Here is a 16,445-nt window from a genome sequence, read left to right on the forward strand (position 1 = left end):
CATATTCACTAAGCCCTTACCGAAGACTACATTTACCTATTTGAGAGGTGAATTAGGGATTTTGCCCCTTCATGAAGTAAACTAAAGATGTGTGCTCCACATCAGTCAGGTATTACAATGTCAAATCTTTCAGGATTGATGTGTTGAAGGATGCTACTCCATAGGGGGAGCAACATAGTGGAGTATGGAAGATTGTGCCTCCACTTTGGCATTTTTGTCAAAGGGGGAGAAGATCTATGAGATAGGGGAGATGATATTTTAGATGCACTAGTCTATGATGTTTTTAGTTGTAATGCTACACTGAGTATTGCCATCAATGCCAAAGGGGGAGATTATTGGCATTTGATGAAACGGTATGATGATATGATGATAATTTATGTTGTCATTGATGTCAATAAGTGCAAGTAAACCGGTATGAAGAATTGTAGTGAACTGGTGTCTGGGTTTCACTAAGTGTGACTACCAATTGGTAGTCTTAGCTCCAGGATTTCCGATTTGGCAATCCAGATTGTACAATGCAACCAGTGACATTCTATTATGAGTTAGCTAAGAGATGAAGATTAGATCGAGATGCCACGTTAGTTTTGTGCACGTGAAGGATTTCCTTGAGGATCTTGCATGTGAAGATCGACTGCATTAAATGTCTACCTCAAGAATGAACATTCTTATTAGCAGTATGAGAAGAAAGCATGATAGGGTACTGATTTCTATGTGAGGTGAATAATGGACGATGCAGAATGACTTGTGATATGTTTGAGATTGCTTCACTCCATTGAAAGTGTTTGGACAGTCAGGATTTGATCGACTGTAATTGTCAACCTAAATGCTTAGGGTTTATTGTTTATGCTACCGACCTAATTGTTGTCTATAAGATCGATGATGTTTGTTGTTGTAAGTTGTTGGCAAAATTTGTGTGTGTGTTCGAGTGATGAGATACTTGCCAGACCAATGAGAGAAAACTACAGAGTGTGATTACAGAGTAGAGGAACTGAAAAGGATCTACCTTAGCATATAGTGTTGTTATCAGATCAAAGTTTTACTTGTTGTATTCTAACCATTTCAATAGAAGGAAAATCCCTTTGTCAGGTAGCTTTAACAGGCTTATTGTAAATCCTCTAACCAGGTGACTCAAGATCATTGAGTTCTTTAAATCCTCTAGCAAGGTAACCTTTGACAGGGTTTCAACCTTTAACTGGGTATATAGCCATCCCTTAACTAGGTGATCTTTAATAGGATCGGTTCTTAGAAGAACCTTATTGTAAAGTCTTTAACCAGACTAGGCTCCTAACAGAGCGAGCTCCAAAAGAGTTCAAAACAAGCTTGTGGATATTCATCCCCATCGTGGTTTTTCCCATTTGGGTTTCCACGTGAAAAATCTGTGTGTCATGAGTTGTGCATTTTTCATGTGATGATTAAGTATTCTTTGTTTGAGTGATTATACATGCAGAGCTAATGATTATGGTATTGCTGACATACCACATGCATATGTTTATGGGTGAAGTAGTTATCAAGTATTGAATGTATTTGAAGGGTTCAGTTTTACTGGTTTATGTTGTTAGAAGTCTTACTGTGTTCAACTGGTATTGCCATGGTTAAGTTCATTAATGAAGACAACCACTTAGTATTGTTTTAACTTGATAAGTTGATAAGATGTTAGGGTATGTACTGATTCACTCCCCCCCTCTTAGTACTAGTTAGGGTATTTGTTGTTCATCATTATTCATCAGACTATTTAGATAAAAAAATTATCTTGGTGAGTTATCACTTGACTTGGCAATAATGGAGGTATATTTGATTGGGTCTAGTGCATTTGGATCTAACATTCTCTTGTTGTTGGGATGATGCATCTTTGCATTCACATAATATGGTCTCAAACAAGTCATGTCCCTCTCTTCTACAATAGAAACAACTATTTTTTTTGTTTAAGAAAAATATGGGTTTAGTGACTTCAAAATTGGGCCTAAAGAGTAATGCATTTAGGTATAGGTTGAGTGAGATCAATATTGATGCATGCTCATGGATGAACACATAAAAAATGTAAGCTAATAATATTTTCTACTTTATCTTTACACCAATGTCCAAATATCTATTTTAGAAATAGTCTAGAAGTAAGAACAATGAACAAGAACTCCAACCGAACATGAGATAGCATTAAATTAAGATGTTCCCTTCAGGTGAAATTCAAAGTTTCTTAAGGTTTAACATTTCTTGGGAATGTACCTATGGGCATTAGACATGTGAGAAACATACCCCCTTTCCAACCCCCTAAAAGACTCAAGATCCCAACCCCTATTTTCCAGGTGGATTAAGTTTGGTTAATTTGTAAAGGTGTTTAAAGTTCATTGGATAGCTTTTTGAAAAGAAAAGAATTATTGTTCTTTGTATGCATTTAGCTATAAAATATAGTATCTTGCTGGGGATATGGAATTACAAAAAATATCTCCTTCACTAACATGATTATTTGAGCTTGTTCCCATGTGCATCAGTAGTTTGAATCTTATTATAGATTGGTGCATTCTTGTAATGGAGGGAATTTGCCACCTCAAGGATGATGCATCCTTGAGGACAAATTGTCCTTCAGATTACCTTTGTGAACTAGTGCTGAGATGAGCTAGGGGATAAAATAACAAACCAGGGCAATTGCCCACTATCCGAGACTCACAGACGACTCTGTCAAGCCTCTATCCCAAGGATGAGCACGCATAGATGGGACACCAGCGTGACACATTATCGTCTTGTACGTACAAAGTACAAAGCATGTATGGAAAGTTCCAAATACGTGGATAATATAATGAAACATATAGAATGAATGAACTAAGCTAAAAGTTGCGAGATGAGAAATGACTGAAATAAAATAGAAGGAAGGGAGAAGGATGAAAACACTCACAATTGGTCCATGATTGAAGCCTCCCACTGAATGATGTTTTCCTCACTTCCTTGAGCCTACACACAAGAAAGAAGGGAGAATGTTGGGGTTGTGTTTTGGAGCCTTCCTAAGTCAGACCCCCATTTTAGTGTTTCCACCTCCATAGACAACCCAAGAAGGCACAAGAATAATATGATAAAGATAATTGAAATGACGTAATAAAAGATTGATAAAAAGGTATTGGAAATGAAAGAAAAAGATTAAGGAAAATCCCCTTTCATGAATAGTTGTTGGAAATGTTGGTGTAGTGTGCTTGAGATGTTGCAACAATGGTGGTGTTGATGGAATGTTGTCCAAAATGGTCTCCAAGAGCTTAACCTACAAGAAGATTGCCAAACTTGCCAAAGAATCCTCCCAAATGCCTTTGAAATTGATAGATAAAGGCTCTAGAATGAAACCAGACATCAGTGGGCATATATAGAGGCATTATGATTCCTTCCAAGCATAGGCATAACACTCAAATGGCCACCCACAAACTATCAGATTCACGGGATGCTAGCGGGCCGTGCAGACATCTTCGCGCCACACATGTGTCCCCGAAGGTGATAGGTTGGTGTTGTTGGTAATTCTTTGGCCAGAAATGACATGGATGGTCTGAGTGGACAAAAGGACATGATAGCAGATCTTGACCTCAGATGACATGGAGGAAAAGCATTGTTTGTCACATTAATTACAAGAGATAATATTTTTGATATTATATTTTGCCCCCACTTTAGCGAGCATGCCTTTGTTGAGGTATGCGAAGCTAAAGTATAGGAAGATATAGAGAAAGAAAAGTCATGATAGGGAGGTAGATTTTCGTTGATCAGATGAGGTTTCCCCTAGTGAGATGATGTTGAGATTTGGTACATCCCAAACACACTAGCTACAAACTAGTGTGATGGACGATAAGATAAAGAAATGGATAAGATAGCATAACAAAAACAAACCTCGCTTTGGAGAAAAGACCCTAACTGTTATGCTAGATGGCCATATGATAGTGTGTGATATGCTAGTTTGGATAACCATACGATAGGGTAGATAAGGATAAAATTTTATGGCATGGGTAGAAACACGCTAGATAGCAATGTGATAGGGTAGATAAAGATAGATTTTCCAGCATGGGTAGTGACGCGCTAGATAGCCATGTGATAGGGCATATAAAGATAGATTTGCTAGCATGGCTAGCGACATGATAGATAGCCATGCGATAGGGTAGATAAATTTGGTAAGTAGTAGATTGGCCCCTACAAAGACACTCAAGAATGGTTTGGCCCCCATGAAGGCAATCATGGGAAAAGAAAAGATCAAGTGGTTTGGCATCCACCTAGGCAAACAAGGAAAAAATTGATAAAAGACACTAATGCAAAAGATGAAAGGATAAATGCCAAAGCTAAAAAGATAACTGCAGATATGATGGCCCCCCTTAGAATGATAGGCATGAAAGGCATGTCATTCTAAGGAGAAGAGAAGTTGTGGCACGTCAACATAACGAGATGTTTCCGTGGAATTCCACCAAGAGCAAGTGGTACATAGATATCCACAAAATCAAAAGATGAAATGCGAGAGGACAGGGGGATCTGATAGTTTGGCATCAGAACCCATAACAGTGCCAAAAGAATATATAGTAGTATTGCGAGATGGGTGTATCATCATAGTGCCAAATTTCTCGGATATGAAGAAGAGCACATCAAGAAAAAGAGAAAAATAAAAATTTGGGTCAACATGGAAGAAGGCAAAGAATGCCCCCAACACTTTGCATCATTCACAAATGTCAAAAAGAAAGATATGAGAAATAGAAGGAGGTAGGCAAATAGAGGAATGTGTATGACAAAAAATCACCTGTATCCAAGCACCTACGAAGTAACTCAGGTCCTTCAGGAGAGCACAACAGATAAAAACAGTCAACCTCCCATATCCAAGTACCTACAGAATGACTTGGGTCCTCTAGGAGGGGAAAAAAAGATAAAGCAAGCATGGGGAAACACAGTCACACACACATGCAAGCAAATGTAGATGAAAAATAAAAATCCTAATGATCAACCCTTAGGAGGGGATTGTACTGCAGGAGATCATCATCCTCAAGAAGAGCCTCATCCTCCCAATCTAGGTCATAGGGAGAAGGGAGCAAGCTCAGAGAGGGACTATCACAAGGGCCACACTGGGTGCTTCACCAGTAGCAAGAGAAAGAGATGAAGCAGAAGTGATTTTTTCATCTATAGGCTCAGAGGAGGTGAGGGTTGACGATTGTGTGAAGATCGTAGATAAGGTTGGGATATCCTCCAAGGAGGAAGCAGGTGATTCACTTAGAGAAGATGAAACAAGAACATGACTGCTGACCTCTAGAAGAGGGGTGGTGACAAACTCAGGAGAAAGCGAGGCCTTCTTGATCATGCAAACATAAATAGGCAAACCAGCACGTACTGAGACATGCAAAGGAAGGGATGAAGAACATACTTGTGATTTTGGGACTCTGAAATAGGGCCCTCCTCATATTTGCATTTAGATGAGATAGGAGTGTCAGGCCTCCTATCAACCATGACAGGCTGAAGGACCCTAGGAAAACTCAGATGCTGGAGTGGTGGCGAAGCAGGCAAGGAAGGCAAAGTTGCACTAGGCACCACTTGCGTATGTGACATGTTAAGGGCCAAGGACAAGGGAGGCAATTCTGGCAAAGAAGTGATAAGAGGCGACTCCAAAGAAGGAGAAATGGAAAACTACACCCGTTTAGAGGGAGGTTGATTGAAAGCCCCTAAAGCAGCATGGAGTGAGATTGAAAAAAGTATAGAAATGGGAGCGACCAAGGGAATAGTCTCCACAACAGCAGTGTTGGGTGTAAGAGCCACACTAGTGGACTATAAGGTAGCATGACACTCTGGAGCTCGGACCCATTGAAAGTGTTTACCCTCATGCGCATGCTAATTCTGACAGAGGTGAGGACCACCAACTAGGCCTAGAGAAGATTTAGGAGCATCATGCTCCATGGAAGAGGCCTTCGGAATTATGTCAAGGACAAGAGAAGGCCCAACTGATGAATAAGAGGTGCATCCTGGAGAGGCACCACACCGACAAAAAATAGACGCCCGACCTCATTTTGCTTGAGTAGCGGTTGGAGGGATAGAGGGTCCCAGCATAGGTTATGACGAAGGGACATGAGAAGAGCGTTTCTTGTTCTCATAATAAGAGGGTCAAGGAATATCGACCATGATCGAGAGCTCGAAGGGAGGGCAAGCCGTGAACTTTGACAGCATGGGTGCCTTTCCCTTGGCTTCACTAGGCAGAGTCAAAGGAACAACAGACACCGCTCGAGGCTATGTAGTTCTAGGTAGATGCAAAGGTCTATTTGAGGGAGTAGGCTTAGCCTTAGCCCTCAATGATGAGGAAGCATGGGGCAATACCCGCTCCAAGACCAGAATCAATGGAGGAGGGGTCGATGCATGAGGTGGCAATGAAACACTAAGCTACACAGATTTAGGAGCCGACTCCCTCATTTTATATTGATAATAAGCATGATACATTAAATCACCATGGGGAAGCATGGGTCCCATAGGAGAAGGCCAAAAGTGATCCAACAAAAAATCCGCATGGATAATCAAGGGTCGGTATCTAGTGTCATGGATGACATGCACCGTGCCCTCATGAGGAAACTTGAGACATTTGTGCACAACTGAGGGGAGTGGTTCCATAGAAATCATCCAAGGAATGTCGAGCTTAACTTAGAAGAGGTTCGATTTAGGAAGATGGCGAACACAGAGGACATCGCCTTAGGCCCTACGAGTACCATCAAGGTAACACTACCCAAGGGGTGGATAGAGAACCCATCATGCATCCTCAAGGTTGCATGACACTCATCATACGTTGGTCTATGCCAGTTGTTTACAAAGAGAGTCTCCTCTGTGATAACATTGACTCTACTAAATGGGTCAACCATCACATCTGTGACAATTTGACCATTAATCTTGGTAGGGACATAAAGAGGAGCAAGCTCTCCACAATATGGGGCATCCAAAGGGGTAAATGAAAATAATAAATTAGATACCTTCCGCTTCTGGGCCGAAGGTGAGCTAATGGGGATGATGGTGACCATGTTCACATATGGACCATCATTCGAAGAAGGATCCGATGCAGAGAAAAGTTTGCCGAATGTGGAGGGAAAGGATTTGTATAAATTTGCAAGTCGCTATTGGTTTTATCAAAAAACTTGTTTGATTTGAGCTTCCGTGAATCCACCTTGATTGCATCACTATCGATGTGATCTTGGACAACATGTCGAAGATGATAACATAGCTCAGTGTCGTGACTAGGCACACAATGATAATGACAAAAAAATGAACCATCATACCAACGCAGATAAGACCAACTATCAGACAATTATTTGATTTTTGGAAGGGTAATAAGGTTGTCTTTCAGCAACCACTACATTATGCTCAAGTAGGAGTCATTCAACTTAGTGAAGCCTATATTTTGTTGTGGGACTTGCACAGTAGCCATTAGAGGAATAGCCGCAACATTAGCGATAACCTTATTCTTCCAAGACCCATTTGTGGACATGCTTGCAAAGGACCCACTGTAAGGGTTGAAAGAAGTATCTCTGAATTGGGATATAGTGTGCTGGTAATCAGTGAGAGCAAAGCACATGTTAGCGAAGTTTTGATATCGATTAAGAGATAGTTTCTCCCTCAACGCTAGCTTCAGATTACTGATAAACATCCTCTACAAATCACTATCTGGTAGGGCAAAGGGGATCTTGGTGGAGATAGCTTGATATATCAAAATGAAATTAGTGATCTTCTCATTGGGCTTTTGTTTACAATGAATAGGGTAAGCAATAATGACCTTGCTACCAATGTTCACCTAAAACCACTTGAGGAAAAGATCCATAAGCTTATCAAAGGTATGAATATAATGGTCAGGTAAGGAGCTATACCATTCCAACATTGTCTTCTTGAGGGAATGTGAGAATAGTTTTAGCAAGACGAAATCTAGAATATGGTAGTCACTACACAGTCATAAAGGAATCTATATGCACGTTCGGGTCCCCATCACCGTTGAACCTATCAAACTTCAAGGATTCAGCTATAGTTGGAAGGATAGTATTCGGGATGGTAATGTCTAGAGGAATCTTCTTGTAATACGCAAACACATATGATTGACTAGAGGCAGAGGCTAAGTTCGTCAGCTGCAACTGCAACTGCCCCATGTTTTGTAAGATTGTATTCAAGACAGGATTAGAAGGCAGAGGATGTGTAGGTGGGCCAAATCTGCTACCACCTCCACTGGAACCTCCAGAAGGATTAATGCCACCAGCAAATACAGTGCTAGCGCTGATTACTGAAACTTGAGCAGAGACGAAGGTTGAAATAGTAGCCATGCCTGTGTAGCCCAAGGGAGTGAGTGAAGCACTAACACAAGGTATGGTGGAGTCCACCATGTGTGCGCTTAGCCCTGGAATGCTAACACTAACCTGGGAACTAAAAGGATCATATTGATTGTCCACTGGGGGTACATCTATCAAGGGCACATGGCTTTTAACAATCATGGACAAAGCCCTCAACATCTCCAAGCCTCCCTTATCAGAGATTAACATGTCTCTCAAGGTACCAATGACATTCCTAGCCTGGGGGAGGACATCCTCTCTATTCAAGAAACCCTCAAAGTCTCTTAGATTATGCTCCAACATATTGATCTTCTCAAAGTCTAGAGTGACCGCAGAATCGTGATCAACCACAGGAGGGGAAGATGGGGTAGATCTCCTAAGAGAGTTAGGTTGAAAATTAGAAGGAGAATGCCCCCTAGTCAGAATAGATTTCAGACTGTGAGAGGTCAAGAACTCATTGGGATTAGATGACTGCTCACCATGCATGGTGTCAGGTAGAGGAGGACTTTAGCAATCAGGGGGAAAACTTCGCCTTGACGACCTCCTGACTACGACTCCTATTGTAGTATGAGTTGTAAAGCTTATAGACAAGCTACACGACATTCAAGACCACACTACATGGACACTGAATAATAAAATTGGTTTTAATTGATAAATGGAAATTTACAAAAATTTAAACTAAATGCGAATGAAAGTTTTTGTTTTTGGTTTTCTTCTTTTTTTTTTTTCTTCTTCAGATTTTTAAACTTTTGAAAATTTAAAAGACTAAAAGCACCTAAATGAAGCAGAAAGTAGGTAATGCAAAGATAATCCTATTCACATCGGGTTCACCAAAATGAAATGGAGGGAATCTGCCACCTCAAGGATGATGCATCCTTGAGGACAAATTGTCCTTCCTATTACCTTTGTGAATTGGCGCTGAGATGAGCTAGAGGATAAAATAAAAAACCAGGCAATTGCCCATGATCTGGGACTCATGGATGGCTCTGTCAATCCTTTATCCCAAGGATGAGCGCGTGGAACTGGTACACCAGCACGATGCACTATCGTCCTGTACGGATGACGTACAGAGCGTGTATGGAAAGTTCTGAATACGTGGATAATATAATGAAACACAAAAAACAAATGAACTAAGCTAAAAGTTGTGAGATGCAAAATGACTGAAATAAAACAAAATGAAGGGAGAAGGATGAAACCACTCACAATCGGTCCATGATTGAAGCCTCTCGCTGAATGATGATTTTCTCACTTCCATGAACCTACACACAAGCAAGAAGGGAAAATGTTGGGGTTGTGTTTTGGAGCCTGCCTAAGTCAGACCCTCGTTTTGGTGTTTCCACCTCCACAGACAACCCAAGAAGCCACAAGAATAATAATATGATAAAGATAATTGAAAGGATGCAATAAAAGATTGATAAAAAGGTATTGGAAATGAAAGAAAGAGATTTTAAGGAAACTCCCCTTTCACAAACAATTGTTGGAAATGTTGGTGTAGTGTGATTGAGATGCCGCAACAATGGTGGTGTTGATAGAATGCTATCCAAGAGCTTAACCTGCAAGAAGATTGCCAAACTTGCCAAAGAATCCTCCCAAATGCTTTTGAAATTGATAGATAAAGGCTCTAAAAGGAAATCAAACATCGGTGGGTGCATACAGAGGCATTATGATTCCTTCAGGGTGTAGGTGTAACACTCAAATGACCACTTACAGATTGTCAGATTCGCGGGATGCTAGCGCAATGCGTGGACGTCTCTGCACTGTGCATGTGTCCCCGAAGGTGATAGGTTGGCAGAGTTGGTAATGCTTCGGCTAGAGCTGACATGAATGGTCTGAGTGGACAAAATGACATGATAGTGGATCCTGACCTCCAATGACATGGAGGAAAAGTGTCGTTTGTCACATTAATTACAAGGGATAATATTTTTGATATTACAATTCTACTTCAACATCACCTAGTTCAATGGTCAAATAATCAATAGGAATTTTAGACGTCATCCACAATGAAAATTTGATCCAAATTATTTTATCAATTCAAGAGACGATACCAAAAGAAGAATTGGTGGTATTGTAAACACATAATAAACCATGTGAAATCTTCATTTCATTCAATATATGAAAAATCCATACAATGTGGAAAAAATCATAAGAGAGATGTATTCTTGAGTCAATACAAGTTGGGCAAACTTGTTTGAGATATTTATGCTAGTGGGCTCCATTTATGAGAGCTCGCACAAATCCTGGCAAACTCGGGAGACGAGATGTATGTCACAACTTGACAAACACATCCTAAGAGATGTATGCCTATCACTCTCCCTATTGGCATTGAATTGATCTCATTTATACATTTTCAAAGAAACTGAAAAGTCACCAATCCATGTCCTCTTTAGAAGTCGAATGGGTAGCCTAAACTAAAAGGTTATTATGTTTGAATGAGGACAAAAATGGACTATAAGATTAATATATTTCATTTAATTGAATAGCCTAAATCATTTATGATCAATAGTGGTAAATGTTTGTCCTATTTTCATTAAGGAAAACTTATTTTTAATCGTTGAATTGAATGATGGTTAAAAATAACCAAATGATATGGTCTCAAATAGAAATGCTAGTTTCTTTAACTTCAATTATTAATAAAGAAGGTGTTAGATTTCCTCACAAAAGGTGAAGGTGTGAGAATTGATTTGAAGAGCTGTACCAAACCCCAATGGATGAGCCATAAAAGGATAAAAAATGAATGATGCTAGGGTTAGAGGACAAGAAAATAGTGAGCATTTTGGGAACTTTTGGGAATCTAGGTTTATGTAGAGTGAAAGAAACAAGGATAAAACAATGTGAATCTAGGTTTATGTAGAGTGAAAGAAACAAGGATAAAACAATGTATGTTTGGAGCAAAGCGACACAAGTTTGAGCAATTGGTACCCTTCGTCTAAAGTTCAATTTTTGGGGTTGGTTCTATACCTTTAAATTATGTGTATATATCCCACCTCACATTGGAGTTCAGCCATAATCTTCTTGAAGTCATGAGAAAATCTCTTGTTATTTGGTAGACAAAAAGATTGCTTTTCTCTAAATAGTATCATAACATTATCTAACTTCTTGAGTAGAATAGAAGGATTAATCATAAAGAATAAATTAAGCATTTCTTTCTTTGATGAATACGTGCATTAGTTTCTATTAATTTAAAATAATATACACGTCCAAAAAAAATAGAGAGACATAAGATCACCCTTCAAAGTCACATAATAAAAAATGAAGGAGTATCCTGAATATTTTGAATATATTGACTTTTATAAAACGAAAAAGAATTGTAACTTTCTATAACAAAGTTTCTACTTTGAATGTCATATACTACATCCACCTTTGACTAATTAAGATTATTCTTCGTTTGATTTGTGCAGGTTAATAATGCCGCTGTAATGGGTTCCACCATTAACATGGAGGTTGTAATGAACGTCGTCAAAGACATAGACCCTACGAACGTATCATTTGTAAGAAGTTAACATCACAATTCAATTGGTTTTTAGTATAATTTAATCATTAAATTAATATTATCCTTTTCTGGCGTTTTCCAGAACCATCCCAGTTTTGCCAAAATTTTTATAACCAACTATGAAATGTCAAAAAATTGCTTGGAAATAAATTACTATGGAACAAAAAGAATCACTGAAGCATTACTACCATTGTTCCGAAAAACTCCGGCTGGAGCTCGCATTGTGAATGTGTCCTCAGAGGGCGGATTAGTACAGGTATAATCATCTTATTTCCATTTTCAAACTTTTTTATATAGATTAATGTTTCCTTATTGTCAATGTTTTTGATTGGAGTTATCAATTGTTTAGAAAATATTTTTTATTGGAGTTTTTAAATAGAGTCATCAATGGTTTAGATAATTTGACATATTTTTTTGATTGGAGTTTTGAAATGGAGTTGTCAATCATTTAGATAATCTGAAGTTTTTTCTGATGATAAATGTTTTTTTATTGGAGTTTTGAAATGGAATAGTCAATTCTATATAAAGAAAGTCTGACAACAATCTATGTCAATCAAGAATGACAAAAACATCAAGAGACATAACACAATGACAAACTATAAAATGTCATTATAGAGCAAAATCACACTTTAAAATGATTTAAATCCATAATATATTATAAAGCTTTATTTTGACTTGGGTTTTGTTCTGTTAATTACAGTGGGTAAGGAATGATTCTCTTAGGATGGAGCTTTCAGATATTTCAAAGATAACAGAGGAGTACATTGATAAGATGATTGAAGGTTTTTTAGATGACATGAAAAATGGTCAGTTGGAAGGAAAGGGTTGGCCAATATTGAATCCTCAATACTGTGTGTCAAAACTTGCTTTGAACTTATATACTCGGCTGCTAGTACAGAAACTATCAGTCAATGAAGAGAAGACGATTTATGTGAATAATGTACATCCGGGTGTAGTTCAAACTGACATGACGAATCACCTGACAGGAATTGCTCCTTCTCAAGGAGCAGAGAATTGTGTAAGGTTAGCTCTATTTTTGCCTCATGGAGTTTCTGGCCAGTTTTATTTGATGAAGGAACCTCATTCATTTTAAGGGCAATTTTGCTTCAGGAAGTCTAAATTCATGTGTGGCTCTTGGATAACCTCATGTCATTTTATGGTGGCATGAAAACCAAAATTTGAACAGTTTGATGTAAAACTCATGGCTTATGTAGTCTTTTTCACTTTTCATCAGTATCTCATTAGACTTTATTTTAAGTTTTTATTTATATATTCTGACTATTTTAATTTGTATCTTAAAATTTTATAGTTTATCTTCAAGAAAAGTAGAGTCTATTTTGACAAAAATTAATTAAAAAGTAGGAAAATTCTAAGCTGTGGTATGTTTACAGTGCTAGAGCTTATTCTTCTCTTCAATTCTTTTCGAGGAATTTTTTTTTTTAACTCGAATGTTTGAATGCTTTCAAGACCTTTATACTGATATTTGAGGAGGTCACCCTACTGTATAAAGATTCTAATTTTGAATTTGTGAACAGTTAGCTTTATGCTTGCTGAATATCATAGAAGATGGCCACATTACTAGGCTAACGCTATGATATTTTTTATTGTATGTTTGAAATTTATCAATTTTTAGTTATAATATTTCTTAGTTTATAATAATATTTTATGAAATTTGAAATTATATATTGATATGTGTTGTAGTTGTTTTATGGTTTGATTTTTTTTTAATATTTTTATTTGTTATATTTATTATAATTTATATATTTTTCTATATTTTTAAACATTTGTTTAATTATTTTTAAATTTTATGTGCACTTGTTTTTAATCTTACGATTTATATTTTCCTATCATGAATCAATCTCATAATTTACTTGAGTGTAGTCTTAAGGAGCTCATGATTGATCCAAAATAAAAAAAATAAAAAGTTTAAAAGTCTAATTTTCAAACTATGTTGTCTTTCCACTTGTTATTATGAATTGAATTGCTACACATTTGTGCAACTTATTGTTCTTGTGGTATTTAAAGAATTCAATTGGTGCAATGGAGCACATCCAAGAATAACAAGGAACTTTTTATTGTCAAGGAGAATTAAAAGGAATCTATTGCATCAAATTTTTTATGTAGGCCATGTGCATACTTGCGACTACTATTTTTGAATATTCGTTCAATGTTATTAAGCTACTCCATCAAGAGGGTTGACCCAAGAGAACTTGATCCTAGTGATTGGACCATTTTCCCAAAGGTATTTCTAAATACCATCATCCTTATGTGCAACTGCACATCTAAATATTAGAGATTTGAGTGAATTGAGTTGTAGAACTCGATTTTCTACCAAATTTGATTTTCTCATCAAAGAATACAAATCCACATCACTTGGGATTGACACACATAAAATTATTAGTCTATTATGATTTTCAGCATTTAGAGCACCAATTTTGGAAATCGGTGAATTGATTCTACACATCTTTAGCTTTCATATTCTATAATCAAATTTAGGGCTAACTGTATATGTCATTCTCATTTAATTTCAAAATATATATTCCAATTTATCTTCCCTAGCTATTTATAATGTAGGTTGATTTGTGTTTTGATTGTATGCATTTCTCTAATTAGCCTAAATTTATGTAAAAGGAATTTTATTCCCTTATAATAGTGTGAGTATTTAAAAAGCAATGAAATATATGTTTAAATATCTAGGACAGTTGAAATAAATGGAGCATCTAAATGCAATAATTATCCTACAATTAATAGTTAAGGGAACAAATCAAAATTAGAAAAGCATGCTTTTCAAAATGAAAAAGAACGGTTAAGGTTATTTAGCTATATGTGTGGCTTGATGGTGTTAGGTTTAAACTATCAGTTTGTGATCTAAAATAGTTCTTTGATATTAGGTCTATCCTTGAATTGTTTTGATATTTAATATATTGAACTTTATTTTGTTATGTGATGAAATCACAATGTATAATCAATTTGTTTGAATTTTGGGATGTAAAATTGAATTATTTGTGTGAAATCAACCATTTCCATACAAAACCGATCTCTAATATTATTTCATCCAACAATTGGTTCATCTCACCTTTTGATATCTAGATCTAAAATGAAAAGCGAGTGATGTTTAGAAACACCCTCAAGGATCCTAATAAATGTGACTCATGTTCTCCTTAGTAAAACTAATTAATGACCTATGAGGAAATATTTAGTTAATAAGAAACCGTGTAATATTACTATTTGTGACTAAGTATGCAAATGTTGATGTGATAGTGAATTCATATATTTGTAGTTCTTTCAATGATGATCCAAGTACTAATTGAATATCTAGGTGGATCCTTTAAAGATGTGTTAAAATGAATTAGGGTTTTCCCTTTTATACGAAACTCTCTAGATAACAATTTAAAGTATTTTATGCTCAATTTGGTGGATAATGATTAGTAGGAAGAGGAGGAAATGGGCCTAGTTTCAAAACTATTAATTTTGAATTTTAAAAGTGCAATTGAATTAAGTGTGTGCCATGATTTTGGTTTAAGATAAGGAATGGAAAATGTAAAGGTTCTTGGGAAGTTGAGATTAGTCATGGCTTGTCTAATTTGCTAAAATATTTTGTGAAACCAGGATACTTGTACACTAGTTACTACATAAAGGTTAACCTAGTCAAAGTAAGTTAAAAAACTAATTGTAAAAAATGTCAAGTATGCATTTTTTACTATTATAGTATTAAAAAAGAGTAGAATTAGTTTTTCTGGTTTAAATACTAGTGTAGATATTTTAAATACATATATCTAAAATATGTTGATATACAAAAATAACATATTACTCATATGGTTAAATATATATATTTTTTCTATATCATTTAGTGGGGGTTCTACTAGGGCTCCCACCCTTGAAACTAAAATTCCACTATATTGATAACTTGAAATACTCATAGCTGTAAAAGCATTACCAAAGTTATCAAAATATAGGTGATAACAAAAACTATATATTTACTTCATTCAACACCATATCCTATTAAACCACTAATCTAGCTAAAAATTGAACAAAAAAATATTGAAAAACACATATTATAGTAAAAATCTACACTATTTCACACCTTTATTTATTTATTGGCACATTATTTATTGGTTCAAGCACCTCTTCCATGAAATCCACCACATCTCTCAACCTATCTAGCTTCTACCACTTGTTTGGATCTCCTATTAAGGGTGTAAATCAAATACCATGACATAGTTCTCTTCATATCTTTTCCTATAAAGCCAATATGAAACATTAAAAAGGAGAAGTCAATTCTAACTTCAATCTAGCATTCACATACAATACATGAAGACCTTGCAGTACCTAAGTGCCCATATCATTGTATAATGTTTTCACCACTCTAATTTCTCTTATGATAGCTTAGATAATTCCTTCTTAGCATCCTATTATATTGGAAAGTAAACGAAATCCTCACTTTTCATGAATTATTATCGAAGGACTTTGACATCCTTATGGATTCATCTCCTTAGGTGCACATCCATTCAACCAAATTGGTTAGGAAAGAAAATATTGCGAAACCATAGACACAAATTTGCATGTGCAACCAGTTAACTTAAATTTGAAACATAGTCTTTGTATAATGTTGACTTAGGTCTATTATTATATCTATGAATCTTTTATCAATACCCCTTAAACAAACCCTGTAG

The 16,445-nt window shown here is 36.5% G+C and overlaps 1 protein-coding gene across 1 annotated transcript in view; it reads left to right on the plus strand.

Moving 5' to 3' along the window:
* The window catches only part of LOC131044824 (salutaridine reductase), a 51,037-nt gene extending 38,003 nt beyond the window's left edge, over nt 1–13,034 (plus strand). The window contains exons 3-5 of the mRNA XM_057978266.2: nt 11,681–11,770; nt 11,855–12,028; nt 12,473–13,034. Coding sequence (XP_057834249.2) covers nt 11,681–11,770; nt 11,855–12,028; nt 12,473–12,865 — 657 coding nt within the window. The 3' untranslated portion in view covers nt 12,866–13,034. The remainder of the gene's footprint in view (nt 1–11,680; nt 11,771–11,854; nt 12,029–12,472) is intronic.
* The last annotated feature ends 3,411 nt before the right edge of the window (nt 13,035–16,445 follow it).

The sequence above is a fragment of the Cryptomeria japonica genome, chromosome 8 (assembly GCF_030272615.1).
Source record: "Cryptomeria japonica chromosome 8, Sugi_1.0, whole genome shotgun sequence".
In the NCBI taxonomy this organism is placed as follows: domain Eukaryota; kingdom Viridiplantae; phylum Streptophyta; class Pinopsida; order Cupressales; family Cupressaceae; genus Cryptomeria; species Cryptomeria japonica.